This window comes from Mastacembelus armatus, chromosome 15 (genome assembly GCF_900324485.2).
Source record: "Mastacembelus armatus chromosome 15, fMasArm1.2, whole genome shotgun sequence".
Lineage (NCBI taxonomy): Eukaryota > Metazoa > Chordata > Actinopteri > Synbranchiformes > Mastacembelidae > Mastacembelus > Mastacembelus armatus.
Genome location: NC_046647.1, coordinates 6,830,146 through 6,853,616, shown reverse-complemented (window position 1 = coordinate 6,853,616; position 23,471 = coordinate 6,830,146). Strand labels below are relative to the sequence as shown.

The window sequence follows — 23,471 nt, the reverse complement described above, 5'->3', positions numbered from 1 at the left end:
TTCATTTTGAATATATGCACTTCTCTCACTGAGCAATAAGCGTACTGATGTGGACAGTGCAAACCGTGAGGCAGGGAATGAGATGTGGCTCTGCACTGCTGCATAGCTGCAGCAGCTGGGTCCACACTGGTCCCAGGCTCCTGCCCAAAGCGTGAAGAGGACTCTGTCCGTTCTGAGCAGTTGGTGGTGCGTGGATAGTGATGTCAGTGCAAGAACAACCTGCTCTCTCAGGTGCTGACCAGCTTTGCTGTGTAAAAACCACTGCTGGTGGAGCTGCCAGCCACTCAGTTCAAATCTGTTGGGATTTATTTCACCCCCTCCCCACCAAGCCTGCACTCAGGTCTAGTTCCTCTCTCACTCACACGATGCTGCAGAGATGTAAAGGTTACTGTAAGGTTAAAGAGTGTTTAAAGCTTCTTCAATGTTTTCCTGCATTTTACCATGTCAGATCAAAATCATTTCATTTTTTTTTTTTTTTTATGTACAAATGAGGCCCTCTTTCATTGTTAACTGCTACTGTGTTAAACACTATTCCCTTATGGTCAAACCCAAAGACAACCAGCAGCAGCATGCCTCGGGTAGTGTTTGAATCCCGCGGGCAGTAGCTCAACAGCGTCTCGGGGGTGTCGATGAAGCTATTAATCATGCAGTGTTAAGAAGGAAACTAGCAACATTACATATCAGTGCACTGTTTATCCTGTGAAGTACCTAGTGATTGGTTTACATTTAGAAAATCAGAAGCTTTTTTTTTCTCCCCATTTTTTTTTTTCTCTAGATATCTTTGGAAACACTAGAGACAGATTTGGCTGCTTGGGGTCATGGGCTGGTGATGCACAAGTGCTGATGTTTTGTTATTTTGTCTCCTGCGTGTTTCTAATTAAACTATTTACTGGAACCGTGTGTTTGTGTGTGTTTCTGGTGCAACTTCTAAATTCCCCAACAGTCTCAAACATGCGCCGCTACATTTGGAAAAATACATTTATTCACAGAACTGATGCCATAGAACTCTAGAGTCAGAAGCAACATCTGTACAACACAGTTCACACTTTGAACGTCTCTTTTGGCAGAGTGAAGCCTTTACAGTGACTGTACTGGGGGGGGAAGCTGTGGTTTGCAGGACATCTGTAAAGTAGGCACAGTTAATATGTGCAGGTTAAGTTGTCAGCTACACGTCAGGTCACATACAAGCTGATGTGCTCACCGAGAGGCAGAAAACAAAAACGTGCAGCTTCTGTCCTACAAGCTGCCACAATTAAATGTGAAATTGCTAACTGCATGCCTAGTGAGTCGAAACAAACCCCATTTACAATCATGTATTGCTGTGTTAGTTTACAGAAATGACAAAAAAGCAACTATTTTTGCACTCACAGATCATGCAACTAGAGTACCATATTTTAACATAATCACTGCTTCAGTAGTAAGGGCATCCAATTAGAAGATTTTTGATAAAATAGAAATCAAATTGTAGTCCTCCTTAGTGTGATGGTGGAAGCAGAAATCAAAAGCAAAAGTATATGTATGGCCACTATCGTTAGGTGGGAAAACAGCAATTGTCGTTCAGGTGAACTGATCCTCCAAGTCCCGGGATGCATCAGCTGTTCCAAAGGCTCAATTTCAATTGCCACTTTCCCAAGTTTCTGTCAGGTCTGCACCAACCAGTCTGACCTGAGGAACAGCTGACTCTGTTCACCCATCATCACATGTTTGGAGGGTGGAAATGGGAACTGTAACTTAAAACCCAGACGACTAAAGTCCAAACAGAAGTGTTTGTGTTTACTGTTGGAAAGGTTTCACATCTCCCAATGAAAAGTGCTGCATCATGCACATCACCCGACGCTGTGAAAATAGTTTTTTCAATCCAACTCCACAAAACACCCCAAAGGGACTGAAACTACCATATTATCCACACGGCGGGAAGATACGATCTCATGACAACAGGGGAACCCTGTCAAGGCAGGTGAAAGGTAAACAATATAGCCACTGAAGTAACACAGGGTCTAAAATACACACCTCTACTGCTGTCTGATCTGTGGTCAGTGTGTTCGGGCTCAAATAAGTCACATTAAGATTCAGCCTCATCAGGCACAAATATTCTCTTAGTGCTTCTTGGCTGTGGTTAATGTCCTGTACCATGACAGACAACTGTTAAACACATTATTGTTTAATCATTAATACATTCCTTACACTTAACATTAGTCATCCAATATAGCCCCTTTCTAAATCTGCAAAACAAACATTATAAAACAATATAAAACTTTCTAATTACACATGCCCTGCATTTTTCTTTAAAATACAATATGTTGACAATAAGTATTAGTTATGTGATTGTTGAAACATATCCACCCTGCATGAAATCTTGGGAAAGACGTGTGTGTTAATGTGTAACTGCAAACATGCTCTGGTCTGTGTCCACAACTCTCATCTGACCTCACTAAACAAAAGCGCCAGGTTTAAAAACGATGTGTAGTGGTGGTGCTTGAGATCAGTGCGCTGAATGTCAGCTCCAAAGGGGGTGAGAGAAGTGAAGAATAGATCCAAAGTCTGTTGGACCAGCACTTCCTGCTCAGAGTCCGCCCGAAATGTTCATTCTCCACCCCCACAGAGGTGTGCGGTTCGTCCGGCCTGTTCACGCTTCCTCCTGCTCGGGGAAGTTGAGGATCTTGCGGTGGGCCTGCCTCAGGTACTGCTGCTGTTTGAAGTACACCTTGAATGCTCCCTTGATGGCCACAAAGGCGATACCTCCCTGTTGGGAAGGACAAAAAAAACAAAACACAAAACAAAACAAAACAAAACAAAACAAAAAAAAAAAAAAAAAAAAAACTTGAAATACAGTTTGTATACAGAAACAGCTGAACATCTTTTCCCTATATGTGGCTTAAGAAAGAGCTGCTTTCATTTCCACACTGTCACACCCATGACAGCACCCAACATCCTGTAAACAAACGGAGAGGACATCTTCCTGGTTGCTCCTAAAACATTTCTAATAATCAATTCTGCTTGTTGGCTTTGAGGAGTGGAAATGAACATTCCAGAGAAATATGACTGAAGGTTTCTGACCTGGTTTCCTGATGTGTAGGCACAGCAGTAAAACCTAAACAGTTAAAAGTTAGTTCACCTGTAACAAGTGAAGCGAGCTAATAGTCACAGTGCAGGACAGTGAAATGCACATAAGACACTCCTGCTCTGTGTATTTCTGTGGGTTTGTTTTGCGAGTGGAGCACTGATATCATGTTTAATGTGGCTGTGAGAGTCCACATGGTACTGCCTGTGCCACTGAGCATAAAACGGATCAGCTCGGAATTGGAAAAAACACACGACTGACTGGGCAGTGTCTGGGCAGGGTCTGCAGTGCTGAAAATTTGTCAATTCTGGTCCCAGGCTGGTTGATCGGTGCATCTCTATTTTTAAAAAACACTTCTTAAATCACACACCACAAATCCACTCATCCTTCCTGCAATTGTCAAGGCTCCAGTCAACAGCAGCCCATCAGATGGAGCTGCTCTGCTGCCTCCACCTCCAGGTGAGTTGAGTTCTCTCTTGTGTAAATGGCCAATTTGCTGCACATGTGAATGAAGTAGACCCATTAGCTCACTGGCAGTGCTGCTGTGGTCCCTCCAAACAGCAGCAGTTAGACCTGACTGTATGACAATAAATGAAAGAATAACCAACTGTTTGGGCTGCTGGTAGTTCACAGGCTGCTGTGTCTGGTCATTTCTTCATTCAATTGTAATCTGAGTATGTGTCATCTGGTACCAACTCATCAAACATACATCTGTGTGTTTTCTCTGCGTGAGGAGCTTCTGACTGTACCCACCAGGATTGTCCTCTGCAGGTTGGAGTTCACGCTGCTGAACATGAGCTTCCCCACGATGGTGGCGATGGTGGGGAAGACCAAGGCGCCACACAGGATCCGTGTGGCTGAGACATGGTCTGCCAGGGGGCTGGCCTCTGCGGGGATCCGGGGAACCGGGCAGCCAATCCCTGAAGAGAATCACAGGGGATAGGAAGAGGGTGTAAATGAAGCTGCTGCCGGGCACAGACATAAGGGGAAGCTGATTAAACAGGAACACAGTTGTCAGCGGCTCCTATCACCAGGGGCTGTGGTAAGAATTGAACCTCTGACTCACTGTCTGCAGGCATTGGGACATGAGGTTCTTAGCATAGGTTTCATACATTATACAAATTCCTCTGCTCTGCGTTGATCTACTCACATTATCTCACAATGAGAGCCACATCTGAAAAAGTTCAAAGCTCTGGGATAAGTCAGGCTCTTTAAACACCAAGTAAACGATCACTCTAGCTAGCTTTTTGTTTATATTTATGTAGAAAAAGAAATAGTTTGCTTTTCTTGGTGTGGGGTCCTGACCTGGGAAGATACTGTTGAGGATCTGCAGTTTGTTAGAGTACTTCCTCCACAGACGTAAGACGTAGTCCTCCCAGCGGATCATCTTGCCGAGGATCAGCATGACAGGAATGGTGGGAAGACCAATGAGCAGGAACAGCGGGTCAGCCCGCTCCATGACATCCAGGCCCTCCTTATGTCCCACCACCTGGACAGCACAGGGCACAGTCAGAACGGAAAACCACAGCAGAGGACTCATGTGACTCACGTGCACATTATTTACAGTTTTTAAACTGATAAACTAATACTTTTGAGCAAATTATGATTTGCATTTGTCAGTGCACACACAAGCACAAAGTCACTATTCAGAGCTCTCAGGAAGGAGATCACTTATACCTGCATGACAGTGACCGCCCCATAGGTCACAGCAGTCCAGTAGATGGAGCCCACCATGATGCCGGCGGCAGCAAAGGGTCCGGCCTTAGAGATGAGTCGGTCAGCCAGGTCAAGCACGTAGACCACAGGGCCTGAGGGATAAAAGTCAGAGCCGAGTGAACACCTGCATACGTGCCACTGTCACTGTCAGGGTCTTCTTTGGGTTTTTGGGAAGACTTGACATCAGTTAGACCAAAGAGACTCTCAAAGGCGACAAATTAAAATAGTTGCTGATTCATTTTCTGCTGACTTTCAAATCATGTCACCATGAATAAGGTCATCATTCACTCTGGTCTGATGCCAGAGTATCAGTTTCACTGCACATTTGTTCAGAAATATCGGAAGTGTATTTCAACACACCAAGAATCATGGTGAACAGTGGTGAAAAGGTTCATAGCTGACAGTCTGGTGCATGAGTGAGCTCCTCTTTAGGAGGCAATACTGCAGCCAGCTGTAAGGTATCTCACGGGAAATACACAGACTAGACAAAGAACACAGTGCTTAGGCAGCAGGGTTCATTAGACTGCTGCTGCTGCGGCTTTAAACAACACTTGTGAAGAAGAAAATCTCACCTAGCTGTTACTGTTTGGCTGCCTTATGTAAGAACAGAGCTGATGGGTAAATTAACACAGGAACACAGAAAGCTTTCCTCTCCTGCCTGCTGGCTGAAAGTACCTGTATGAATATCACAGTAAGGGAACTGAAGTAAAAGGAAGCTCATGCAAAAATAAACATCAAGTGGCCTGGCACTTTTTTCAGTGCAACAACAATGACAACAATGCAGCGAAGCCTAAAGCAGGCCAGTTCTGGTGCACACCTTGTGTTGTATTGACAGACGAGGAGGAGGCTTTTCAAGGCCGGATGCACCAAAATATACATTGAGAAAATACTAACTGGGCCGGTTCTCCACGAGAACGTAATGTGGATTAATCTGAAGTCCAAACTTGCCTTCAGTGTCCCTGTCTGACATCAGGAGCAGGAACTGAAAAAAAATAAATAAATTCTTTGCTGCATCCTCCTCTGGCATTCCAGGCTGACTCCAGGGAAATCATGCAATATTTACAGGGAGGCAACCCGATTTCCTCACTCACAGACCCATCCACATCCTATTAATAACTAGCCCAGCAGTCAGTGGGAGGAGAGCAGGGTGGGGACAACACCAAAGGGACTGGGCACACAACACAGTGCTTGGGCACCGATGTGTTGCAATGGAGCTCTGAACACTGTAGCTGCACGCCGCAGCCTAAAGGCCCTGAAACACCGTCTTAATACGACCATTGCTGGCCTATATACACCAAATATTCTGCCAGAGCAGGAACAGTTTGGGATATTTCATAAAACCTTCTGCTCTCCCACAGCAGACATGCAGTTGACATGAAGTCATTTTTCAAACAATGAGTCCCTGAGACTTCTCATTTCTAATCAGACCACTGCCAACTGTCAGCTGAAATGACCAATTCTGCAAATGTTAGTTTCACAAATCTGACTTATCAAGAGTTCCACCTGACTGATTTTAGAAATCATATTTTTGTATTGCTGTTCAGTAAGGAAGATAAAAAGACTTATTTCATTGTATTATATTGCCTTTTGCTCTTAAAGACCATGGGTACAATGTAGTTCTCTTAACTGACTGTTCTTTGCTCCTCGATCAACTTGGAAGTTGTTCTGGTCCACAATCTTGAAGACCATCCCAAATCTCATTCTTGCTGTGAGCGAGACCACAGGAGTCCATCCTTTGTGGCAGTCTTATGGACCCCCCTCTTTACTAGACATAAGTGAGTGACTGTACACTTCACATAGCAGATCAGACAAAAGCAAGTCTCTTTCCATGATTCCTCTCTCCAAGCATCTCTTCTAGATGCAAGTGAGAGAAATGTGGACGCAATTAAAGGAACTGAGATGTACCCCATGTCGCACAGTGAGCACAGTGGATGTGCTGGTTTCAAAAAGCCCATTAAATAACCAGTAAATGTTATGAAAATAAATGAGTTAATGAAATGCTTCTTGGCCTCAGAAGTAACACTTGGTTAGGTACAGTAGTAAGCTACTGGGCTTAATTTATGAATATTTTAAGCTTATGGACACAACTATAAAAGGTTTTCAGGGCCTTTTAAATGAGTTCAGACAAGCCACAGTAAATATGCTTAGCAGGACTGGGTTGTACAAGCTGTTCATAAATTAAACTATAGCTAGTAAAGACCTGTGTAATGTGTAAACTGGCTGAATGGACACCTCTACAGTGCTCTGGAAGTGAGAGCAAAGTATGTCAACTATATCATGTCCACGTGATATAGTTCACCAGTTTCAACACATCATCATTTGGGACACTACTTTTTGTGAAATGCAAATTCAAAATCTTCAAGATTTACATCAACGTAGACAGCATTAACCAGGTCCCAGTAACCAAGTCAAACTGTCATGTGACCAACAGCTCATATTAGCAAGCCAGGGATAGCTCGGACTGACGGTTCTGTTTTGTGTACAAGAGTTGGAGAACAGGTTGGTAGTTAGTGGATGTACATGTAAGAAGTATTTGGTACAGTGAAACCTGTAAATTCAGTGATAAAACTCAAACACTTAGAACCAGGCTGTTTGAACTAAGGAACAGCTGGTGCAACCAGCTCCACAATTCATTTATTGTCAGCAAAAACAAACAATCTGACAGAAGGTGTGAGCTGTAAAACATGCTCTCTTCATAAACCCCATGGTGGATTATTACCAAGAGATGTGAAACAAGGTCACATTTTTAGAAAAGCAAGTTCAAAGGTAGTTTCAGCAGGCTTTCTGACAAACATTCTCGTCTCTTACAGGGTGACATTAATAGTTTTTTTTTTTTTTTTTTTTTTCCACCGACATCTCCGAGTTGAGAAATAAAGCTGTGAAGTGGCATTAAACAGTGCCAAGTCATTGGTCATTGTGAAAGTAGGACACTGTTCAAGAACACTTTCATCTCTGGCCAAGTCAGCAACAGATTGATAAATATATTATGCTCCTCATTTACGCTACAAGGCTGGTGTAGTGCAGGTTAAAAACCAGATCGACCTTGTAGCAGAGAAGGCTTCCATCACTTAAAGTAAAGGACGACTGTGCTGCAGTCAGGATTAGACCCAGAGCCGCTGAGGCTTTCCAAGTCATCGTGCAAGACATGGACAGCTTCAATGCAAACCCCAGAGCGCAGACATTTTCATGTGGCTGCAGAGGAGGCAAACATGGGGGCAACATTTAGACTGGACAGACATCACGTGTAAAACAGCAGCTCTCGAAACTTATTTCTGAGGCCCGGTGGTTATTTTAGGGGTTATGGTTTTTTACATTTCAGACATACGACAGGCCTTATTGAGCTGTTTGTTCAACCAGGCCACCGTGAGCCTCTCACCCACAAGTACTTGGCCACAAGCTGTACACATTTTAGGCGCTATTAGCTGAACAACCACTTTGACAGCTGAGTACACAGACGCTAAAAGCTTTAAGTTTAGAGCACACTTGTAATATTTTAGTCGTCCCCGGCTAAATGTCTCTTCAGACAGCAGCATTCCAGCCCCACTTGTTGAGAGATGAACCTGAAGCAGAAGTACTGGGGACTTTTAAAGCCACTTAACACTCAGCGGAAATATCACACTTTTCCTTCTAAAGTAGCTGTAAACAGGGGCTCTCTCTTATCTGCTGCCAGCTGTTTGAAGCTTTCCAGAGCTCCTTTCACTGCACCTGCGTCTGACACCGGATTGATCTTACAATGCTTGGTTGCATTAATGCCGCATATTTTGATGACAGCGTTGGAATCTCTTCCGTTTTCAACCTGCCTAAGCATTACGCCGTTGTGGCCGGAGGGAACTGGGTTGCCCTTAATGGTTACTGGCTGGACAGAGAGCTGAGCAATTCATTTAAGCTGCTGGCAGCAGATTCAATAATTAAGATAATTAAAAAGGAGGGGAGGGGAGTAAAAGGACAAAGGGGAAAAGTGCAACTCCAATTCCTCAGTAGTGGGCATGCATGCTGGCACATTGTTCCAGCTGGCTTGTTTACTCTCTAGGCAGAGTCAGTAAAGGAGCAGCAGCAAGGACACACTGTCCTCTGAGTTATTTTACCAGCCAAATTAGTATGATAGGCTGGCTTTGGCTCTGCAGCAGGTGCTGGTGGGAATACAACCAGAAAAACATATAGCTCCACCGCTCTGTGGGATACAATGTACTAGTTTCTCACTCTCCATTGCCATAAGTCAGTAAAAACAATCAAAGCTGAGGTTAATAGAAAAGGTGATCTGTGAACTCTCCATCTGACCCAGTGGGAGTCGGTGGGCCCACCCAAACATGAGTAATGCCTTTCCAGCCTGTAGAAACAAGCTGCTCTTTGCAGCAACCCTGAGAAAATAACTACTGTGGCAGCTTCCCAACACAGCTCCCTGTCTCTACCTGTCCACAGCTTTGCCTCTGTCACCCAAATTGAAAGCTGTCATCACATTGTTGTCACCAAGCTGTGAAATTGCTATTATTCTGAGGGCTAATTAAAGCTGCAGCAAGCACCGCAGCTCCTGAGGCCAAGTAACTAAAAAGATATTCAAAAGGGGAAAAAAAGTTTTTAAACTAAAGATGGTATAGCAGTTGGCTGTCTGTTCAACACAACACGTCAGTATAACCACAATAAAGAAAGCAGAGCTGGAGTAAAACTCTGAACAGAACACTGCAGCAATGATGCAGCAAAACAGACAAAGCTGTACTCCTCCCGCTCACTCTGACGTGTTGAATGCCCAGTGTACCCGGCAGCTACAGACCCCTCAGATGGTACAAATAATCTTTCAGTTATGATGTGGACGGATTTATTTTTCTCTATTAGTAATTATATTATTCAGAAATATAAAATAAGACAGTACAGCTCTTTTAACACATACCTGCCTTCTGCTTAAATACTCGGGGTAGATAGTGGATAATGTGTTTGAACATGTTTGGCTCAAACTTCATGTTTAGATGGCATTTGCTGGAGGACGTGAGTCTAAAATGGCAACGAATTACAGTAAAGTTTAAAAAAAATAAAACTAACCTGATGGAAGTAACAAACACTAATACTATGCAAATGCCATTGACCTGACACAATGGAGTGCCTGAGATACACTGTGCATGACTGAGCCACATCCTGTTCTCTTCAATCCAGAAATGTCAGAGACCTGAATTCTAATGATGTGTGAATGTGATGTTTAAGTCACAGGGAAACACTCAAGGGCAGCTGTGATTTCATGGATTCATCAGCACAGTGCCAGTTTCACTCCAATCGTCTCCTCTCCTCTGTCAGCCTTTGATGAGCTGCTCCGTCGGCTCTTCTCGTGACCCACTTTCACTCCCACTCCTCTCTCCCAGACACATTCAGCATCACTGCATGGCTCCCTCACCACCTCTGTCTAAAACTTACTAATGGGACTAGGAAAACAAGACTTTTCCCTTTGGTGGAAGAGCACCATTTAGGTGAACCAATGACCGCTCCATTTCATGCAGTTGTAGAGGCAAATTTAACCTTCTCAATCATCAGAATATGGTGTCTTGGAATCAATTGTCTTCAGTAGCTCTGCTTTTAGCACTTAAAGAGAAGGGATTTCAAAATCATGATTGGTTTCCTGCCACAGCATGAGTCATGACTAGTAGCACAACAGGTTTGTCTATGACCTAAGTATTTAAAAACAGTGGCCACTGCTGGGTCTGCTGACTAAAATATCAATTGGTGACAAAAATGTTTCTGAACATGGATAAAAACAATGTGAGCAATAAATCAATACTGACAAATTGCCATGACTCAAACAAAAAAAAAAACCCTCTTCAGATCCCCATTTGTCTGACAATTAATGTTAAGTGCAATGAACAAATAAAGCTGATATTCAGGCCCTCATTGCATCTGGTGAAATCTAAGCAAAATGTAGATTGAAGCTATCAGAATGAGAATTGTGCTAAATAACTGGCCTAAACTTTATAGTCCAGATACGCATTTATTTTGTGTTTATATACCCTACATAACCATCTTGTTCTTCACAATCCTGAGTGTTAATGAATATTTTATTTCACATCCACTGACAGACTGAGCACCTGTCAACCAATTACTGTAGTTACAGCGTCAGCTTTGCCCCTCCTCTTATCTCAGGTGACGTCTCAGCAGCATTAAGAACCTGGACCACATTTTAGGCCAGTTAGTGGTAAATCAATAAATGTACAGTAAATATACGTTCTTGTGTAATTGCATAGCAAATATGTGCAAATCAACCATAAAAACAGTATGTGACTTAGCAGTGGCTTGCTAATTAGTCGTGTTTGTGTTGATGTATGCAAATTAGTCACGTGGAACTAAGTTAACATGTTTAAATGTAAAGAGAAAGCAAAATTTTCTTTGTTAATGAAGAATAATTGCAATAACTTATAATACAGCATGTTATTGCTATTTTATCTTAGATAACCACAGGGGCTTATAGCACGTTCATTTGATTTGTATTTTCTTTGCATCATTAACACTGTGCTCAAGGGAAGCTGTAAAAGTTCTGAGAATCTTGATTTTAAGGGGGTTGGGGTTTCTATAACTCCTTTTTCGGACATTATGTATTTTGTTGTTTTCATTCCTTTGCAGTTCATTGCACGAAACCGAATAAACTAAACTATCTCCACTTAAAACTAAAGGAATAAAGATCAACAGTTATGTTAGCTCATTATTTGCCAAGAGTGCAGCTAAGTCAGCTAATGTTAATAAGTAGTTTAACCAGTGTTGACAACTTAACTTGTGGTTTTAATCTCCACCATGAAGTCCATTGCTACCTACTTATTCTTCTACATTGCCTTTTTTGTGCATGGCAGATTACAACAACACCACCGAGCTGTCCGCAGATGTGCCTTCATGTTAATCGTTTTAACATGCTCAGCCACTGGCTAATCCCAGTTACGTTAAAAATGGCTAAAATCCTCTAGAGAAAACCACATTTACAATAGATACATATCACAATTCCCACAGGAAAATTTTGAACTTCACCAGACACTTTACTCAGTTAAATGTAAGTTTTGACTCAAATACACGGCCACTTAGATGTGCAGTCTCCTCCCACATATCCTCACCATCTGTCATCTAAACTGAAGGAAAACCAAAGAAAGTTACTCAGGGCTAAAAAGTAACAAGCTGGTTGCTTATAGAAAAGACTCAACAAATGAAGAGTGATGGTGACAGAATGCTGCTGTACTGTTCTCTAAGGGGGCTGTCATTCAGCAAATTAGCCACAGTCCAGAGGAAGTTCCCCTTCAAAATAAACCACTGGCCTGTCCATCACAAAGCTCTATTGCTGTTGGACAAACCATTTGGGCATTCACACTTAAAGGAACACACTCTGGTGTGGGTGTCAGGAACTGATGAGCTTAAACATTTTACCTCCATTCCCTTTTTAAAACCAGCTGTAACAGGAAAGAAAAGAGCTGGCTAAAAACAACTAACCACAAACGCATCATAATATTGTGGAGCATCCAGACATCAAAAGTGGCTCTGTGAATCAGATTCAATTCGTAATGTGTCTCAAATCCAGAGCATGAGTGAGAACAACAGGACGTAACACAAACATGTCTGCAGGTCCACTATGGGCAAGAAAAAAGGATCTGTTGGTTTGATGAAACACCTGTCATTTAACCAACCACTGATAAAACCTCAGGCAGTGTATTATAGACTAAATACCTGAAAACACAGACATTTAAGAGTAAGTATAATGAATATTGCATTGAAGTCATCACAAGGTCCTTGGAAATAGCCTAGATCCAGTTTACATCTACGGACAACATGATGCATTACTTTGTTTCACAACTGATTCTAATTCTAATACTCACATCACACTCAATGTACCTACAGAGCTAGAGTCTGAAAGACCCTCTTTCTTATTAAACATCTATATCTATCTAAAAACACAAAAAACTTTATCTTCCTATCACACTCCAATCCAAAAGTTTGTAAGCCAGTTCATGGTATATTTAAAAGTACTAATACATGGAATTATTTATATGTGCTATTGGTGCCTTTTGGACCGCTCGCTCTTATTTGTTCCTAAATGTGTTTCCACAGCAGTAATTAACAGCCCTATTGGGACCTGTGAGCCAATTAGCATGGCTGTAAATGCAAAAAGAACCGTGCTTGACAGGCACAGTCTCAAATATGCAGCAACTAGCCAAGTGCCAACAATCAGCTCTCAGACGAACACAGACATAAATGGGCTTATTTACTAAGGAGGAGGAAGTGTCTAAAAATGCTCAGCTGAAGCCTTCTGCTTTTAGCACCAAACGGAGTGACAGTCAGCACACAGCCTTGGTCACTATAAATATACATGAATCTTTTTACCAGCTGGGCCAAGCCTGGGGACCAACATTGTGTTAAGGCCAGCTACTGTCTCAAATTGCAACTTCTCTCTCTAAGGCTGAAATGGCAGAAGCCAAAGGGCTGATGGGTAACCAAGTGATAAGTGTGTTAATCTCAAGAACGGCCAAGTCTTCATATTTCGTGGTAACACTTTAAAAAGAGGAATAAACCAACATTATTCTGACTGGAATATTTTCCGTCAAAGAATGCTGTACAACAAAGCATGAGGAAAAGTCAGCTGCTATCTTGGAGAGGTATGAAGCACTGAGAAACAGTGAATCTGAAAAGTGAGCAGTATCTGGCCAAATAAGCATGGCCATGTATTTTCACTCTGATGAGTCATAGCTGCTGTTTGGGAACAATTGAAACCCTCGTCACTCTGACGTGTTAGGATAATCGAGGCTGCCACTTCTCTAAACTGCCGCTGGTAAATCAGCCAGGAGCCAGGCTGCATAACAAGTGAGCACCCTTCTGTTCCTCGTCAGGCTGAAAGGAAATATTTACCCAGATCACCACAGAACCTGTGCTGTGTCTGGAGTAAATAAACATGCACTCAGGCAAGACAAAGTGAACAGCTCTCAGAACTTTGGGTGCAGTTACAGGCAGCAGCTATTAAGAGCACCTTCAAATAGAGAGCAAGGAGCAGTCTATTTACATGCAAATGTACTCCATAATGCTGCTTCAGTGTCGACAGCTGCTGGAAAATGAGCCGTCATGATGTTTTGACAGTGCAACAAATTAAATTCCAGTGTACAAGTTACAAAGTTTTTTGGTAAGTTCTCAGCATGTCAATGTTACACGGAAACCTGCAGGCAAGCCGCCATCTTCTTCACTTCGTTCATAGTACCATGCATCACACAGCAAACATTATAGGAGTGGGATTTGCTACAAGTGTTCATAAAAATCAGTGTTCATAAAACATTTCAGCTCTACAACACAACATAAGCTACTTTTCCTTCAAAGTCTTTTGGTTAGGTCTTCTACTGATGTCCCCAGACACAGTTTTAGCCTTTATGAGATGCAACCCACCTAGTTTTGGAAAGACGATGAGGTACTCTGCGTTGCATTGTGGGCAGGCCACACGCGCCGTGCTGTTGCCCCGCTGCTTCTCATCCACCCAGCGCTGCAAGCAGGCCTGATGAACCCACTTGGTGGAGCCACGGCAACGACACGGACGCACCCACTCAGCTGTGCGGTCATCCTCATCTGTAGCGAAGCACACCCAGCAGCTTCTAAAGACAAACAGACACACATGCACAGGTAAGATAAAGACAACATTCATACTGATACCTTGGGGGGAGAAAAAAAAAAAAAAAAAACAACAACAAAAAAAGAAAACTGTGGACTTAATGACATTTGATTAGTCACATTACAAAATTGTACACGTATTTCCCTATGCAAACTACAGCTGTGACCCATTCGATGACACTCCATAATAGCACTGAAGTGAATGATAATTCACAATATTTCAGTCATTCAATAGATAATTCAGATCTGAAAATTCTAAATTCATTCACAATTCTCATTTTATTTGTTTAACACCCAGAAAAAAAACTAATGGTTCAGAGAGGTGTTGATTCAACTATTTTCTTGCAGTCTGTGGTGCCTCTTTAGTGTTCTGTATTAAAAGGCATACAGCAAGTTATTTTGCTAGACTAAATTTCACTTTTGTATTCTGCATAAGGCAGAAGCATTGCTGTTTGAAAAGGTTTCTGTCCTGGGACTTTATACCTAAGAGTCAGACACTTGGAAAGCTGCTTTTTCCACTGTTCCAAATGCTGTCCTTTGCTATATAATGAAATTTCACTCACTTTGTCCCTGCTTGAGCTCTTGTATCAGGTAATGACTGCAAAGGCAGACATGAACATCTGCTGCTGGGACATGAAATAACCTAACCACAAGAGGCTCATTTGTGAGCTTGGGGGCTACTGCTGCAGCTTGAGGCAGCAGACCATGATTTCTGTACAGTAACGGTGAAACAGTAAACGGTGAAAGGGGTTTGTTACATTTCCCTTCATCAACATGGGTTGTTTGCTTATTTTGCAATGGATACAGCACTGTTAATCTGACTTTAGAAATCCAGTTTAAAATTCACTGACGCACAGTTGCTCATTTTTATGTTTCCAACAACATGTTTTTTTTTTTTTTTTTTTAACTTGTTCTGTTCCTAAATGTGTCAGCTACATAACCCAATGCTAACAGGGTGATTGTGCTGAGGTGGACTCAAACATGGAACAGATAAGTTCAGTTTATTATAGTTATCATGGGAATTTTTTGGTAGCAATTAGATCATGCTATCACCCAGCCCTAAAGGATGATGTGATTGCTGAAGACAAATAGATTACACAGCACTTCTAAAACAAAGTGGAGTGATAAATACCTTTGGCTCTAGGACAAAAAAAAAAAACCTAAGCAGAGCACCTGCTCACTGGCTCTTGTACACGTGCACCCATCCACTTTATGTAGCTTAGAGCTCTTAGTATTAGATGTGTAAGTAATATTAGATATATGTAATTGTATAGTTTTTCTGTTTTCATGTAGCACCATGGTTCATTTCACTATCACTGTATTCACTTGTACATGTTGACTTGACTTATAGAAAAGCAGAGGCTAATTGGATGGAATAAAAAACAAAAAAACAAAAAAAAAACGTATTCTGCTTCAAAAGCTGCATATGAAAATGCCACGATTACACTTCAGTGTAAGCATTCATTCGTCATTCATTCAAGCATTGCATAAAATAGGTTTGTGTTTAAGATAAAGACGAGAGAATCAGAGGATGACAACAAAAGCCACTGAGGCATGTGTGTGAACATCTGTGTCTGGAGGAGTAAACGCAAGAAATCAAGACTAATGTATTTACATGTCTCTTCAATGTAACAGAGTCAAATTCAAGCTCGAGTCAAAGATCTGGGTTTAGATCAGGCTTATTCAGAGTTCCTACTGAGAAATGTGATGTTCTGCATTTAAGGAACTGTTCTGCTCAAATTCTCTGATGACTCAGACTAAATGGTCAAACAGGAAAACAAAAGTATCACTCAGTGCCAGTGACCCTGTGTAAATCAGCCCAGATCAATACATAATCCTATAGGCAAACATGCTGACAGTTTATCAAGCATATCTGACAGCCCTGCAGGAACTGTTCAGGACATACACCAGCTGCCTTCACCTTGTCATTTGAATACAAAGAAAAGCCATTGCACTTCTTACTAAACTACTTGTTTTTCTCTAATCCAAGTTCTTGTGTTGCTACTAGTTCGAGCTACATCCTTCTGACAATATTTTACAGATTGCTAAATCACCGGGACATCCATGTAAGTGTGATCACAGTAACCTGATAAACCCAGCTAAGATGTGCATAGCATGAGGACACAGCCTCCTTTGTGTGTGACACCCAGACAAATGTGCTGTACTGGCATCAAGCCAAACCATATTTTAACATCCTTTCTCCTGCCTACGAGTATCCCAACATATCATCCTTCCTCTCCTCCCACATACAGTAGATAAGTAAAACTCTTCCATTTAAAAAAAAAAAAAAAAAAGGTATAATAAGTTCTCAAACTTCTCCCTTAAAAGAAAGGAGCCATTAGTATGCCTGGCCAGTGTGCTGTTCTATTTTCTGATTAACTGGGCTCCTGTGAACAATACACCCTACTTGCTGCCCTCTGCTCCACGTCTGTCTAATATCTGGGAGGTAGCCTGATATCCACGTTCCCTGACCTTACCACAGTACATCTCCAACTGTGACATTATATTGCTTTTCCATAATTAATCAGCAGTGCGTGACTGGCTGGAAGGTTCACCACCCCGCAGTCTCACTGCATGAGGCCAAGTTCAAAAATGCACACCAGCGACATTCTTATTTCAGCTGCCATATATCAGTGGAAACAGTCAGACTAAACATGAATTACGTTGAGGTGTTAAGGAAATCAGCAACAACTGGCCATGACCACGACAACCAGGCCATGCCAAGACAGACTAGGCATCTCTACTGCTTCAAATACAAACTAGGAACAATGCACTTTTTACACAGGTGTGACGATTGTTAAAATGAAGAGAAAAAACTCAAATCCATAAGGTCAACATATTCATTTAAGCCATGTTCACACTGAATAAGACCCGGGACAAGCTTGTTGTTAGGAGAACATCTGGTTCATGGGCTGATTGCTTCCTTTGACCTAGTTGCTGCTGACCTGTGTGGGACATTTACATTCTCATTTTCATAATTACATTCAACCTTGAACAGTTGGCATTTCACTGGATGGATGAAACAATGATTAAGCTACACAACCCTTATAAATGCTTAGCATACATTTAATGAGCAGAGACAGAAGGTCAGAGATTTTTCTCTCCGGTCATAATTAGGTTATTATTTACATTTTAGATGTCATACATTTTACATACTACAAATTCTGGGAGTGTGCTAACTTAAGTCAAGGATTTTTATATTTGTTGTAAAACTTACATAATTTAACCACAGGTCAAAGTTTATCCATTTGGTGCCAATCATGCAAAATGATGGTTTAAAACTTCTTAGACAAAACTTATTGGGGTGTATATATATATATATATATATATATATATATATATATATATATATACACATACACACACACACACACACACATATATATACACATATATATTCCTTCTTTTTTTTTTTTTTTTCCATACTATTTTTTCTTACTTGTAGTGCTCCATAAAAGACATCTTCATTTGTCCTAAAAACTCCAAGGACACACCAACATGCTTTAGAGTGAGAGGTTGGGTTTTCTAGTCACTTCAATACAAAATTTAATAAGATGCTGCCATTTGGCCACAGTGTTCGACTCAATGAATCCCCATAGTACACCAAATACTTTAACCCCCCCTGGTCCTTCTGCTGAATAATAGACGTTAAATCTGTGGCCTTCTGTCATCATCGTACTGAGGTGTGAGCTCTTACTGGGGCCTACGGGGGGTGGTGGGGGTGCTCTGTGAAAGACTGGATGGCCGACACGGATTGTTTGCTCAAGTTGCTACCTGCCTGCAATGGCTGATTTTCCAATACTGCCCTCATGCTGAATAAAACATGACGATGCAGGAGAGGAGCCTTCGGTTAAAGGAGCTCAGGTGACATGGCCCTGAGCAGGGTGGACACACATGGTGAATGTAAGTGTGACAAAAACACTGACACTACCAGTTACATTTCTGTCTTGTGCTCTTATAGAGGTCACTACGCAACTTTGTGCTTGTGACAGGTATGTCAGCTTTCACTACAGCTCCTGCAATCATCACACTTATTTGATGATTGCAGGAGAAAAAGCAAAAAAGGCAAATACACATAACGTGGCTGCTTCCAGTGTCTACTCTGGGGAGCTTAATATTCCAAAACCCAGCAAAGAGACTGAAACTAAGGTAGCTATAAAATGTGAAGATGCAAAGTTGAGTACAAGTGGACAGATGCAGCAGAGAACAAAAGCTAGTGCGACCCTAGATTCACTGGCTCCTATTCCTGTAACCCAGCCCCACAGCATGACACGATATAATACAGATACACCGAAAGGCTATCCTCTGTGCGAAATCTTGCTCTACAGCTCGCTGTCGCCTCATCCCTGTTTAACAGAACGCTCGGGCAGATAAGCGCAGGCAGTGCTGCACATGTACAAAGTAACTCCTTGCATTCCTATGTAACCTCATAAACCAGCTGAAATCAAAACTAAATAACTACTCAAACTAAATAATGGCACACTAATCAGGTGCATCAATTATTTGTTTGCTGGCGATTCTACAATGTGCTCACAACACACGTGACAAAATGAAGCCTACAAAAACTGATGCTACCCCACTTGATAGAATTTCCCTGTTAAAGCCTGAGGAAATCTGAAAACTTTGCCTTAAAAAGTCCTTCAAGAACATGATCCGACGATGGCAACTTGCTTGAACTTCAGTGAAGCAAGGTGACTTGACCCAACCACTTATTTATATGTTAAACAGCCAAACTAATGGGTTTTTGCCATTTCCAATGAGTTTCCATTCACCTGATGCTAGCCCACAGCTTTTGAGGGCAGGCTACCAGCATGTGTATTATCCTTTGTAATCAAAGGAATGTGCAGCAGTGAATAACTCTAGATGCTTCCTGTAAAGCCAAGCCAGTATCATGCTTTCCACCTCAGCTATGATTTTGTCAGTGTAAGGAAGGAAGCACAGAACTGTATCATAAAGTCACAAACACAGAGGGGGCTGTGACTGACACAATGCACTAAAAGAAGTGTGACAGCACTATTTTCTCACCATTTCTAACGTTCAAGACATACTTAAGGTGTACTACAAAGGCCCCTTTCACCCAGCAGCTGTCACGTGACTGTGGGAAATCCAGAGTTTCCTCAGCACAAAGGCAGGGTACAGGAGCATTGAATTCTGGTCCACAAAGATCTTTGAAAGGTTAAGGGGTATCTCCATGTCTGACTGCTTTTACTCAATAACAAGTCCTGTCCAAGTCACCTAAACAACTCTGGATGTTTGCCACCCTAGAATGACACAGTATCCCAACTACTCAGAAACTAAGATTTGTACCCTTCATGTGTCAGTATATGGTTACACAAGTCTTTGACAGATTAACTAGTGAGTATAAATTGCCACACTGACTCTAAAAAGAGTAAGTAAACAAAATAACAGGCTGTCCTTACAATACTGCCCAGAAAATACAACAACATAAACTCCAGCTTCTAAAATCTCTATCTTTGAACTGATGACCTTAATAGAAATTTCAACAAAAACATTTTTTTACCACTTACTGCATATTGTACTTTACTATACTGTATAACATCGTGTAAAAATGTTTCAAAAATAACACTTTTAAATTCAAGAAGCCGACCAGTAAACAGTCTGGGAGTTGTGTTTATATTGTTTGTCATTGATAAAGTCTGCCCAAACACAGGAGCCTTCCACCTCTATTGCATAACATGTATTTCTACTACCTTTATATTACACATAACTGGATTGCAAAATTGGAAAGACTATGACTAGTAGTGGACTAATCCATTATCTTCTAACTGTGAAAGAGAAGATGTTTGTAACCACCAGAACTAGAAGAAAGGATGAGCGCAGCTATATCCACGAGAAGAGGTTGTGCACAAACCAATAAAAAGGTTAGTCTGGACTGAAATTGTCTCCCACATCTATTTGTGAAACACTGCAATGCAGGGGCAGCTGGCTGCTTGTGGCAGGCCCAGATAAGAGCCTGTGGAGCCTTATGTTTGTTAGCGATAGAGGCTGGGTACACAACCGTACAGAAGCACAGGGACATGACATACATCTTCCTGCTATCAGCTCTTCAAACACTGTCAGAGTTATTGCCTCTACCACACACCTTTAGTGTGCTGAAGCATATTTCACAAAGCTCACATGCCCTTCCTTTATTTCTGCTACTGTACCAGAAGCTGAAAATAAGGTTCTGAAGTCCTAATGCTGCGACAAATATCTACAAATACCTTTTAGTACACACTGAACAAGCTATTAAACGCTGGTGAGAATACCCAGGGAAGTCGCATACCAATGAGCTTGGCTATGATGTTGCAGTATCCACAACTTGCGGAAAAGATGGAAAATTCTGGCCATACATAGCATGACGACACTTGAAAAGCAACCAGTGAGTGTTTCTCCTATGTAAAAAAAAAAAAAAATCCCTAACATGTCTATTACTCTTTTATCTTTATAAACAAAATAAAGAAAGAAGACATTAGCCTGGTCAGCTGTGAAAAATACTGGGAGATGTTATCCATGTCCAAGTTAAAAACAAGACTCCCTTCTGCTCACTTGGATGAAGATGATTAAGTTCTATCACATTAAATCTCATTCTCCAGTGGTTGGGTGGCCAAGTTTGCACTTCAATTATGTGTCTTGCCAGGCAAACAATAACACTGAGATCGGTATGGCTTATTATGCATCATTTGCCAATTCCATCAATTTTGAGAAGGGTTTTTGAATTACCCATAATTTTCTCCCTCACACATTCCAATGAAAACAGAAGCAAGATTCAAACACTTTGCATCTCATGACTTGCACTTTCAAAAATGAACATTTATTCCATCTTTTTAAATGGTAAAAAGAGTAATAACACATTATCAGTCTGAACCCCTACTCCTTTCTGATGCTGCTTTGCTTTACCACATTATGATCAACCAAAACTTAAAGGGTGAATTTCTGGATTCAACCTTGAGATTGGTGCAAAGGCTTACTACATAAACTATGAGTTCTTGTTTTGGATATCTAAAATTTTGTTAAAAAAAAGAAAAAAAAGGCCTAATTTGTCATTTTTTAAAAATCCTACGAAGTTTTCAGTTCCCAGTTTAAGATTTTTTGACAAAATTCAAGTCAGTATAATGTATTTCAATCTTTATAAAAGATAAACTAAAAATGTGGGTTTCATCTAGTCTACATATGTGGGGCTATGACTATACTTTTATCCAGTTTCACCATTAGCTGCAAGACACAACCCATTACACCCTATCGCTGACATGAAACTGCATGACATCATAGTTATAGCCCTAGGATGAACTAACTTTTGTCTTCATTATTTCCAGATCTACTTTGTCAACATCTGCAAGTGTCCTTGTAGTTACACTTTGACTTGTTGTCAAGACTTCTGTATTTTATTGGTTAGATTCTTGACTAGCACTTGGTCACTGCAAAAAAGCTGCAGACATTGCATTTCTTCACAGAAGAGAACAAAAAGATGAAACAACCAAAAAGCCAAACACCAGCAGAACAATAAAGTGCTGATTATGAATTTACCTTAGAGGTTTATCTGCTGGAGGTCACAAATAAAAAAAAAAAAAAAAAGGGACAGCCTTTCAGACTTGAATTTGAGGCTGCAGTGTTAGAGTTCATCTCCAGTGTGACCGCCAAAGTGATGAGTTACAGCTATGATGAAGGTTCAGAAGCTGGTACTGCTCCAAAGGACATGTGGAGCTGCTGATTATGCATTTAGAAACACAAAATCATTCCCCACCCATCTCAATAGGTTTCCCATGTGACTGTGATACTGGGCCTGGGGTGCCACATTCTACCAAAGCTTCAGCCTCTCAGGGAGCATGTCGGACATTTAGGAGTCAAACAAAATATCGAAGCTTCTTAGGTCAACTGTACTGATTTGCACCGTACAACTATGTACCAAGCAAAATGTTCGACATAGTATTAAACTCATAGAAACAGTGTTTGGTCATTAAGTATACACTTTCCCCACAGTCAGAGTTGCTTTGTCAATAGTTGGACAAAATTACTGCTCTTTGTTGCCTCCGGCTCTTTGCTCTTCCGTCTTTATGCTTCTTACTTGAACAACATCAGATTCATGCTGCTTAAAGTCAGGTTTGTGGTCTAAAGTTTCAAACACTGACTTTGCTCCTCAATTAGCAGTTTATTGCTTTGCATTTTCATCATTTTTGACATTTTGGTTCATCTATGAAAAACTGTGCATGTTTGTTGAGCACATATCTACTAGAATTAAAGCAATTTGTCATGGAAATCGCACTGACTGTCTTGTGTATCAGAAGATATACTGACTTTTAGCTATAAACGTGATAGTTTCAGATCTTGGATACAGATTTCTCGCTGTCAAAGGGTCAATAATTAGCACAAGTTGATATGACCTCTGGACGATTTACGGCTAGAAGTGGAAAGTAGTGATGAACAGATGTGACCCCAGAGGTCGTCCTGAAACACACCAAGTAGCTAACAGTGCTGTCATGTAGAGTGGCGTTTAACATCAGCAGGTAGTGCCATTACAAGGCGATAAGTGCACATTAAAGCCGATGGGTTTCTGTTAGAGATACTGATTTGACACAAAGCTACATAGCTACCGTTAGCATGTTAGCCAAGCCCTGCACTCACCTGTCCAAATTCTGCTGCATGACCACTGCGCCCTGCTCCGCCATGGTCGTGGCAACGCTTGAAAAGCACTTTAATGCAGTCTTGTTGTTGAAGGCGATTGAACTGCGTCACGAACACCAATAAAACATTAAAACTGCACGCCTGTTAAACTGCTGCAACAGAGGTTAGCGTTAAATAAACTAGCTAGCTAACTAGCTACCGAGGCCTTTGTGTTGACACGGCGCATCAGCTGCAAAGGAGCCAATTATTGAGCATTAAATGATTCCTTGGCGACCATGACAGTCTAAAATAACACTTATCTGCGACCGGTGCACAAATTTTTCAAATAAAAGTCTTCTTCACATCAGTCATGGCTTCGTTTATCACTAATACCATCGCATTGACGCGACCGCTTGACTCAATTGACGGGCCGTCTCTGAAGTGACGCTAAATACCACGGCGGTGCGTGTTTGCGTCATCAAAATAAGGAAAA

At 41.5% G+C, this 23,471-nt stretch overlaps 1 protein-coding gene across 2 annotated transcripts; it reads right to left on the bottom strand.

Moving 5' to 3' along the window:
• Nucleotides 1–479: 479 nt before the first annotated feature.
• On the bottom strand, nucleotides 480–23,440 carry marchf5 (membrane-associated ring finger (C3HC4) 5). Of its 2 annotated transcripts, XM_026308856.2 has the most exons (7): nucleotides 23,000–23,440; nucleotides 14,159–14,361; nucleotides 4,739–4,869; nucleotides 4,367–4,550; nucleotides 3,815–3,981; nucleotides 3,432–3,638; nucleotides 480–2,743 (listed from the first exon to the last, which is right to left on the bottom strand). In XM_026308856.2, the coding sequence occupies exons 1-7, from the start codon at nucleotides 23,041–23,043 to the stop codon at nucleotides 2,627–2,629; spliced, it is 1,053 nt and encodes a 350-aa protein (XP_026164641.1). In that variant the 5' UTR covers nucleotides 23,044–23,440; the 3' UTR covers nucleotides 480–2,626. The 2 variants fall into 2 exon arrangements, with proteins under 2 accessions (XP_026164641.1, XP_026164642.1); XM_026308857.1 differs by lacking the exon at nucleotides 3,432–3,638 and having other exon boundaries at nucleotides 961–2,743; nucleotides 23,000–23,043.
• Between the last annotated feature and the right edge of the window lie 31 nt (nucleotides 23,441–23,471).